Source organism: Haliotis asinina, chromosome 5 (genome assembly GCF_037392515.1).
Source record: "Haliotis asinina isolate JCU_RB_2024 chromosome 5, JCU_Hal_asi_v2, whole genome shotgun sequence".
In the NCBI taxonomy this organism is placed as follows: Eukaryota; Metazoa; Mollusca; class Gastropoda; order Lepetellida; family Haliotidae; genus Haliotis; species Haliotis asinina.
In genome coordinates, this window is record NC_090284.1 from 9,030,172 (window position 1) to 9,041,728 (window position 11,557).

Sequence of the window (11,557 nt, forward strand, 5' to 3'; positions counted from 1 at the left end):
TAGGATCAAATTGGATCAGTAAGTATACCATCCAAGCATCCGAAAAGAACTACACTGCTGGGATATATGGTTACGATCAGACAAGGAATACCATGGATATTTTTAAACAAATGGCATGTGATGGGTATCCGGCCTCCTGACTGTTTAAGTGAAGAAATTTTGCTAATATGGACAGGAGCCCAGTTCCTTTGTCCGTCACGGTCGAAGGAGTGGGCGCTGACCAATTTGCGGTCTGCTTTCGTAATTAGACCGTTGGCGAGAAGCATTATTCGCTCCGCATCAGTGCCCCTTTAACAAGTGATGATAAAGACAACGGGTAAAAGGATAACATGGAAGCCAGTAGTGCACAGAGCCTAGTATGAATACAAGTTAACAAAGTGATGATAACTAAGGAAGCCAGTGAGGTACACAGAGTGGGTTGTTTGTACAGTAGGCTAGAGTGGTTTGATGAGCTCATCGTAAGCTGTGGGGATGGGGGTAACCTTGGTCTCTGTTAATCAGGGGTCGGTATCTTTTGATGTTGATTGCTTCAGTTATTTTCCTTTTGGTAAAGTCTGATTGGTTCTTTGAGAGGATGGTGTAGTCAGTCCAGTTGATTTGGTGATCGGGATGGGCCGCTATGTGATCTGACACTGCTGATTTCTGGTCCGATTTGATGGTAGATTTCTGATGTCCCTTGATTCTGGTGTCGACAGGCCTGGATGTTTCTCCTATGTATGAGTGCCCACAATTGCAGTCAATTTTGTAGATTACATCCTTGGGGTTGGGTTCTATGGCTTGTGGGTGTTTTCTTCCATTGACCTGTAGGAGGGTGTTGATGGTGACAGAGGTGGTGAAGGTGGTGTCTATTCCTGCTTGTTGCTTAAGAAGCCTACTGATCTGGTGGGAGGGCTTGCCGATGTATGGGATGGAAATCTTTATTGGAGCCGATTCAGGTCGAGAGGGTTTGGAAGTAGGTGGTGATAAAGTTGCTGCAATTTTCCTGTTCACTAGCTGGGGTGGGTAATCATTAAGGTTGACAAAAACATCTCTCAGGTGGTTGATCTCCTCATGCAGTTTTATAGAACATACGTTCTTAGCTCTGTTTGTAAGTGTGGAGATAATACCTGACTTCACTCGTGGAGGGTGGTTGGACTGATAGTGGACATACTGGTTGGTGTGGGTTGGTTTCCGGTATACTGTTGTCTGAAGCTGGTTAGAATGGTTGCGGGATACAAGGATGTCTAGCAATGGGATCTGGTTGTTGGTTTCTGCCTCCATGGTGAATTTGACTCTGGGATGTTGCTTGTTGAGGTGGTTAAGCAGCTCTAGGGGGTCGTTGTCAGGTTTCAGGACGACAAAAGTGTCATCCACCTTCCGATACCAGCACATAGGTTGGAAGGTGATGTGAGGAGGGCTTTCTCTTCAAGGTCTGACATGTATATCTCCGTAAGGATAGGTGACAGTGGGGAACCCATGGGCAGTCCATGTATCTGTTCATATATATATCGTCTCCCCATGTAAAGTATGTTAAGTTGATGCAGGCTGATACGAGATCTATGATAGTGTCTGTTGAGAGGCTTGTGTCAAGTGGCTGTTCAAGTTGGCTGAGTCGTTCTCGTAGGACTGTAAGGGCTTCTTCACGTGGAACGTTGGTAAACAGATCAACAACATCATAGCTGACAATGGGACCAGGATTTGATAGTTCACGCAGCTTTGAGCAAAAATCAGTAGCGTCTGTGATGAAGGATTTGGCTGTCTTACCCAGGGGTGATAGAACATGACTAAGGTGCTGAGCAGTACTGTAAAAAACTGTATCGCGAGAACACACAAGGATGCGGGTTTTGACAGGGTTTTTATGGATCTTGACCGTTGCCCTGGCATAAGGGGCCTGGGGATGGGACACTGACAGTTTACGATATAAGCCTGTTGAAAGTTCATACTTGTCGCATAGGGTCTTGAGGTGGGCTTTATGTTGGCGGTTCAGTATTGCGGTGGGGTCCTTCTGGAGCTTCCTGTAAGTAGATGTGTCCTGAAGCATACTGTCAACCATGGAGTGGAAGTGGGGCCGATCTAACACTACAGTGGCTCTGCCCTTGTCTGCTGGAACTACAACGATGTCTCGATCTTCCTTAAGTTGTTTGATGGCCTGGCGGTCGGATGATGTGAGGTTGAACTTCTGGGGTTTGGCTTTCTAATAGTTTAATCCCTGAAATGTAGATGAATACTGCACAGACCCTCATTTCTATACCCACTATTACGTCACGGAGACGCGCCGCTCTGATTGGTTGAAATTTCGTTTGCGGCTGAGAATTGTGCACTGTTGACAAAAAGGTCGATCTAAAGGAATTAAAGATCGAAATGAGCAGTTTTAATGACGGGGTTTCATTTATAACGATGTCAGCAAGTGATTTTGCATTTGTACCCTATTAGAGTATATGTGACCTTTAAGAAACCGTGTTTAGTGGTTCTTTCAACAGCATACTCGTGTTCTTAGACTTTTCCGAACTTGAGGAGACCTACATCATTCTGTGCTTTCCTCCCAGTGATCGAATACTGTTCACGCCAATGACCCGCCACACTTCAGCACACAAAAACGCCTCAAGATACTTAACCCGAATACAGCAGGCAGACAGGTAATATACATTCGAACCTGTTCCAGATAACTAGGTTAGTAGGTCAGGTGTTCCCTTGTCATACTAAAGCCGACTTGTTCAGTTCTATACATGGATATTTCTGACAGCAATGTTCGAGAATATTCACTTCTTCAACGTCGAGACCAGCTCCCGGGGACAAGTGTAGAAATGTGGGGAAGTGCGGGGCTTGTCGATATCAGAAACTATATTTAATTACTCTAGCCGTTATTCCTGATTACAATCAAGGGTCACTTGTGTCTACTGATTTTGACGTTTACATTAAAATTAATGCAGTCAGGCGAACATGATCGTTTTACGCTGAAGGTTACCCACATTCCAACAAAAGTCAATCCTTCAACCGATTCATCTCAATTAGGGTGTGTGTAATAAAATTGAGGTTATGCAATTAATCCACAGAAACCGACCGCGTATTCTATTTACCTAATAATACCACAAGATCTCGAATGACAAAACAGTATTAGTCATATTCAGTTCTCCAATTAAAAACGGCAATTGATTATTCCTGTCCTGCAGAATATAAGCCCGTGAATACAACTGCGAAGTAAAATTAAATCACTTAAAGCTTATAAGTTGAGTCAAAATGGCGTCAGACTTTGGATGGTTGATTTGAACATTGATCAGTGCCACTTATGCCCATTTTTTCGCTGAAAAGACAGACTGTAGGGAATCAGAAATCCCCCACGGTCGACCTGCATTATGACAGTGATACGGCATCCTTTGGAGAAACATACTCACATTAATGGATATTGAAACGACTCTCGCCTTTGGAGAATTTCACTTTCTGAAATTATTTTAGAGAATTTCACTTTCTGAAATTATATTATTATAACAAAATTATACATTTGATTGGTACACAATATGCTTAAACGACTGGGTTTATGCATGTCGTAATGGTTTCTATATCCTATCGAGGCCACTGTTAGAAAGTTGACTATCACGATTTCCGTCCTTGTCCTAGAGATTATTTGAAGATAAGTACATCGGCGCTATGAAGATGGCAAAAGTGAACGCACATTGGTCGTCCGATTTATGCCAGTTCTGACGAAGTTATAAATACACAGAATGAAGAGATTCCTACAGCTAAGTTCAGCCTGTCCTTTAACACATACTCACGATAATTGTAATGCTAACATCGTTTCAAGGAATGGCCCCTAGATCCATACATCATGAATATTTGAGTACATTGATACATACCAAACAAATATATACATGCTAACACAGTGATACTGATTTCAATTCTATTACTCCAACGTCATCTTGTATTGATGAGTAGATGTAATATATAGGAATTTATGCACGACTCTTTTTCCTTTCCTTTCACAAGGTAGTTGAACTCAAGCAAAAGTAGCATAGCTTAAGTAATAGCGGTATTGTGTTGGCGCAAGTATCCCTTCTGTGAGAATGTCCGTCTATTACTAATACCACTACATTTACTTTAATGTTTAATGAACTATATCTACTACTTCTTCTTTGAATACTACTACATCCCCGATAACTGGGAAAATGTCTGTCTATTACTAATACCACTACATTTACTTTAATCTATAATGAACTATATCTACTACTTCTTCTTTGAATACTACTACATCCCCGATAACTGTGAGAATGTCCGTCTATTACTAATACCACTACATTTACTTTAATGTTTAATGAACTATATCTACTACTTCTTCCTTGAATACTACTACATCCCCGATAACTGGGAAAATGTCCGTCTATTACTAATACCACTACATTTACTTTAATGTTTAATGAACTATATCTACTACTTCTTCTTTGAATACTACTACATCCCCGATAACTGGGAAAATGTCCGTCTATTACTAATACCACTACATTTACTTTAATGTTTAATGAACTATATCTACTACTTCTTCTTTGAATACTACTACATCCCCGATAACTGTGAGAATGTCCGTCTATTACTAATACCACTACATTTACTTTAATGTTTAATGAACTATATCTACTACTTCTTCCTTGAATACTACTACATCCCCGATAACTGGGAAAATGTCCGTCTATTACTAATACCACTACATTTACTTTAATGTTTAATGAACTATATCTACTACTTCTTCTTTGAATACTACTACATCCCCGATAACTGGGAAAATGTCCGTCTATTACTAATACCACTACATTTACTTTAATGTTTAATGAACTATATCTACTACTTCTTCCTTGAATACTACTACATCCCCGATAACTGGGAAAATGTCTGTCTATTACTAATACCACTACATTTACTTTAATGTTTAATGAACTATATCTACTACTTCTTCTTTGAATACTACTACATCCCCGATAACTGGGAGAATGTCCGTCTATTACTAATACCACTACATTTACTTTAATGTTTAATGAACTATATCTACTACTTCTTCTTTGAATACTACTACATCCCCGATAACTGGGAAAATGTCCGTCTATTACTAATACCACTACATTTACTTTAATGTTTAATGAACTATATCTACTACTTCTTCCTTGAATACTACTACATCCCCGATAACTGGGAAAATGTCTGTCTATTACTAATACCACTACATTTACTTTAATGTTTAATGAACTATATCTACTACTTCTTCTTTGAATACTACTACATCCCCGATAACTGGGAGAATGTCCGTCTATTACTAATACCACTACATTTACTTTAATGTTTAATGAACTATATCTACTACTTCTTCTTTGAATACTACTACATCCCCGATAACTGGGAGAATGTCCGTCTATTACTAATACCACTACATTTACTTTAATGTTTAATGAACTATATCTACTACTTCTTCCTTGAATACTACTACATCCCCGATAACTGGGAAAATGTCTGTCTATTACTAATACCACTACATTTACTTTAATGTTTAATGAACTATATCTACTACTTCTTCTTTGAATACTACTACATCCCCGATAACTGGGAGAATGTCTGTCTATTACTAATACCACTACATTTACTTTAATGTTTAATGAACTATATCTACTACTTCTTCTTTGAATACTACTACATCCCCGATAACTGGGAAAATGTCCGTCTATTACTAATACCACTACATTTACTTTAATGTTTAATGAACTATATCTACTACTTCTTCCTTGAATACTACTACATCCCCGATAACTGTGAAAATGTCCGTCTATTACTAATACCACTACATTTACTTTAATGTTTAATGAACTATATCTACTACTTCTTCCTTGAATACTACTACATCCCCGATAACTGGGAAAATGTCCGTCTATTACTAATACCACTACATTTACTTTAATGTTTAATGAACTATATCTACTACTTCTTCCTTGAATACTACTACATCCCCGATAACTGGGAAAATGTCTGTCTATTACTAATACCACTACATTTACTTTAATGTTTAATGAACTATATCTACTACTTCTTCTTTGAATACTACTACATCCCCGATAACTGTGAGAATGTCTGTCTATTACTAATACCACTACATTTACTTTAATGTTTAATGAACTATATCTACTACTTCTTCCTTGAATACTACTACATCCCCGATAACTGTGAGAATGTCCGTCTATTACTAATACCACTACATTTACTTTAATGTTTAATGAACTATATCTACTACTTCTTCCTTGAATACTACTACATCCCCGATAACTGTGAGAATGTCCGTCTATTACTAATACCACTACATTTACTTTAATGTTTAATGAACTATATCTACTACTTCTTCCTTGAATACTACTACATCCCCGACAACTGTGAGAATGTCCGTCTATTACTAATACCACTACATTTACTTTAATGTTTAATGAACTATATCTACTACTTCTTCCTTGAATACTACTACATCCCCGATAACTGGGAAAATGTCCGTCTATTACTAATACCACTACATTTACTTTAATGTTTAATGAACTATATCTACTACTTCTTCTTTGAATACTACTACATCCCCGATAACTGTGAGAATGTCCGTCTATTACTAATACCACTACATTTACTTTAATGTTTAATGAACTATATCTACTACTTCTTCTTTGAATACTACTACATCCCCGATAACTGTGAGAATGTCCGTCTATTACTAATACCACTACATTTACTTTAATGTTTAATGAACTATATCTACTACTTCTTCTTTGAATACTACTACATCCCCGATAACTGTGAGAATGTCCGTCTATTACTAATACCACTACATTTACTTTAATGTTTAATGAACTATATCTACTACTTCTTCCTTGAATACTACTACATCCCCGATAACTGTGAGAATGTCCGTCTATTACTAATACCACTACATTTACTTTAATGTTTAATGAACTATATCTACTACTTCTTCTTTGAATACTACTACATCCCCGATAACTGTGAGAATGTCCGTCTATTACTAATACCACTACATTTACTTTAATGTTTAATGAACTATATCTACTACTTCTTCCTTGAATACTACTACATCCCCGATAACTGTGAAAATGTCCGTCTATTACTAATACCACTACATTTACTTTAATGTTTAATGAACTATATCTACTACTTCTTCCTTGAATACTACTACATCCCCGATAACTGTGAGAATGTCCGTCTATTACTAATACCACTACATTTACTTTAATGTTTAATGAACTATATCTACTACTTCTTCCTTGAATACTACTACATCCCCGATAACTGTGAGAATGTCCGTCTATTACTAATACCACTACATTTACTTTAATGTTTAATGAACTATATCTACTACTTCTTCTTTGAATACTACTACATCCCCGATAACTGGGAAAATGTCCGTCTATTACTAATACCACTACATTTACTTTAATGTTTAATGAACTATATCTACTACTTCTTCCTTGAATACTACTACATCCCCGATAACTGGGAAAATGTCCGTCTATTACTAATACCACTACATTTACTTTAATGTTTAATGAACTATATCTACTACTTCTTCCTTGAATACTACTACATCCCCGATAACTGTGAGAATGTCCGTCTATTACTAATACCACTACATTTACTTTAATGTTTAATGAACTATATCTACTACTTCTTCCTTGAATACTACTACATCCCCGATAACTGGGAAAATGTCCGTCTATTACTAATACCACTACATTTACTTTAATGTTTAATGAACTATATCTACTACTTCTTCTTTGAATACTACTACATCCCCGATAACTGTGAGAATGTCCGTCTATTACTAATACCACTACATTTACTTTAATGTTTAATGAACTATATCTACTACTTCTTCTTTGAATACTACTACATCCCCGATAACTGGGAAAATGTCCGTCTATTACTAATACCACTACATTTACTTTAATGTTTAATGAACTATATCTACTACTTCTTCCTTGAATACTACTACATCCCCGATAACTGTGAAAATGTCCGTCTATTACTAATACCACTACATTTACTTTAATGTTTAATGAACTATATCTACTACTTCTTCCTTGAATACTACTACATCCCCGATAACTGTGAGAATGTCTGTCTATTACTAATACCACTACATTTACTTTAATGTTTAATGAACTATATCTACTACTTCTTCCTTGAATACTACTACATCCCCGATAACTGGGAAAATGTCCGTCTATTACTAATACCACTACATTTACTTTAATGTTTAATGAACTATATCTACTACTTCTTCCTTGAATACTACTACATCCCCGATAACTGGGAAAATGTCCGTCTATTACTAATACCACTACATTTACTTTAATGTTTAATGAACTATATCTACTACTTCTTCCTTGAATACTACTACATCCCCGATAACTGGGAAAATGTCTGTCTATTACTAATACCACTACATTTACTTTAATGTTTAATGAACTATATCTACTACTTCTTCTTTGAATACTACTACATCCCCGATAACTGGGAAAATGTCCGTCTATTACTAATACCACTACATTTACTTTAATGTTTAATGAACTATATCTACTACTTCTTCCTTGAATACTACTACATCCCCGATAACTGTGAGAATGTCCGTCTATTACTAATACCACTACATTTACTTTAATGTTTAATGAACTATATCTACTACTTCTTCCTTGAATACTACTACATCCCCGATAACTGTGAGAATGTCCGTCTATTACTAATACCACTACATTTACTTTAATGTTTAATGAACTATATCTACTACTTCTTCCTTGAATACTACTACATCCCCGATAACTGTGAAAATGTCCGTCTATTACTAATACCACTACATTTACTTTAATGTTTAATGAACTATATCTACTACTTCTTCCTTGAATACTACTACATCCCCGATAACTGTGAGAATGTCCGTCTATTACTAATACCACTACATTTACTTTAATGTTTAATGAACTATATCTACTACTTCTTCCTTGAATACTACTACATCCCCGATAACTGTGAGAATGTCCGTCTATTACTAATACCACTACATTTACTTTAATGTTTAATGAACTATATCTACTACTTCTTCTTTGAATACTACTACATCCCCGATAACTGGGAAAATGTCCGTCTATTACTAATACCACTACATTTACTTTAATGTTTAATGAACTATATCTACTACTTCTTCCTTGAATACTACTACATCCCCGATAACTGGGAAAATGTCCGTCTATTACTAATACCACTACATTTACTTTAATGTTTAATGAACTATATCTACTACTTCTTCCTTGAATACTACTACATCCCCGATAACTGTGAGAATGTCCGTCTATTACTAATACCACTACATTTACTTTAATGTTTAATGAACTATATCTACTACTTCTTCCTTGAATACTACTACATCCCCGATAACTGGGAAAATGTCCGTCTATTACTAATACCACTACATTTACTTTAATGTTTAATGAACTATATCTACTACTTCTTCTTTGAATACTACTACATCCCCGATAACTGTGAGAATGTCCGTCTATTACTAATACCACTACATTTACTTTAATGTTTAATGAACTATATCTACTACTTCTTCTTTGAATACTACTACATCCCCGATAACTGGGAAAATGTCCGTCTATTACTAATACCACTACATTTACTTTAATGTTTAATGAACTATATCTACTACTTCTTCCTTGAATACTACTACATCCCCGATAACTGGGAAAATGTCCGTCTATTACTAATACCACTACATTTACTTTAATGTTTAATGAACTATATCTACTACTTCTTCCTTGAATACTACTACATCCCCGATAACTGTGAGAATGTCTGTCTATTACTAATACCACTACATTTACTTTAATGTTTAATGAACTATATCTACTACTTCTTCCTTGAATACTACTACATCCCCGATAACTGGGAAAATGTCCGTCTATTACTAATACCACTACATTTACTTTAATGTTTAATGAACTATATCTACTACTTCTTCCTTGAATACTACTACATCCCCGATAACTGGGAAAATGTCCGTCTATTACTAATACCACTACATTTACTTTAATGTTTAATGAACTATATCTACTACTTCTTCCTTGAATACTACTACATCCCCGATAACTGGGAAAATGTCTGTCTATTACTAATACCACTACATTTACTTTAATGTTTAATGAACTATATCTACTACTTCTTCTTTGAATACTACTACATCCCCGATAACTGGGAAAATGTCCGTCTATTACTAATACCACTACATTTACTTTAATGTTTAATGAACTATATCTACTTCTTCTTCCTTGAATACTACTACATCCCCGATAACTGGGAAAATGTCTGTCTATTACTAATACCACTACATTTACTTTAATGTTTAATGAACTATATCTACTACTTCTTCTTTGAATACTACTACATCCCTGATAACTGGGAGAATGTCTGTCTATTACTAACACCACTACATTTACTTTAATGTTTAATGAACTATATCTACTACTTCTTCTTTGAATACTACTACATCCCCGATAACTGGGAAAATGTCCGTCTATTACTAATACCACTACATTTACTTTAATGTTTAATGAACTATATCTACTACTTCTTCCTTGAATACTACTACATCCCCGATAACTGTGAAAATGTCCGTCTATTACTAATACCACTACATTTACTTTAATGTTTAATGAACTATATCTACTACTTCTTCCTTGAATACTACTACATCCCCGATAACTGGGAAAATGTCCGTCTATTACTAATACCACTACATTTACTTTAATGTTTAATGAACTATATCTACTACTTCTTCCTTGAATACTACTACATCCCCGATAACTGGGAAAATGTCCTGTCTATTACTAATACCACTACATTTACTTTAATGTTTAATGAACTATATCTACTACTTCTTCTTTGAATACTACTACATCCCCGATGACTGTGAGAATGTCTGTCTATTACTAATACCACTACATTTACTTTAATGTTTAATGAACTATATCTACTACTTCTTCCTTGAATACTACTACATCCCCGATAACTGTGAGAATGTCGGTCTATTACTAATACCACTACATTTACTTTAATGTTTAATGAACTATATCTACTACTTCTTCCTTGAATACTACTACATCCCCGATAACTGTGAGAATATCCGTCTATTACTAATACCACTACATTTACTTTAATGTTTAATGAACTATATCTACTACTTCTTCCTTGAATACTACTACATCCCCGACAACTGTGAGAATGTCCGTCTATTACTAATACCACTACATTTACTTTAATGTTTAATGAACTATATCTACTACTTCTTCCTTGAATACTACTACATCCCCGATAACTGGGAAAATGTCCGTCTATTACTAATACCACTACATTTACTTTAATGTTTAATGAACTATATCTACTACTTCTTCTTTGAATACTACTACATCCCCGATAACTGTGAGAATGTCCGTCTATTACTAATACCACTACATTTACTTTAATGTTTAATGAAACTATATCTACTACTTCTTCTTTG

General features: G+C 35.6%; 1 protein-coding gene across 1 annotated transcript in view; it reads right to left on the reverse strand.

Annotated features, from left to right (window-relative positions):
- Positions 1-453: 453 nt before the first annotated feature.
- The window catches only part of LOC137283345 (uncharacterized), a 38,061-nt gene continuing 26,957 nt past the window's right edge, over positions 454-11,557 (reverse strand). Inside the window, exons 2-3 of the mRNA XM_067814800.1 lie at positions 1,532-2,173; positions 454-1,353 (exon numbers count right to left, since the gene is read on the reverse strand). Coding sequence (XP_067670901.1) covers positions 454-1,353; positions 1,532-2,173 — 1,542 coding nt within the window. The remainder of the gene's footprint in view (positions 1,354-1,531; positions 2,174-11,557) is intronic.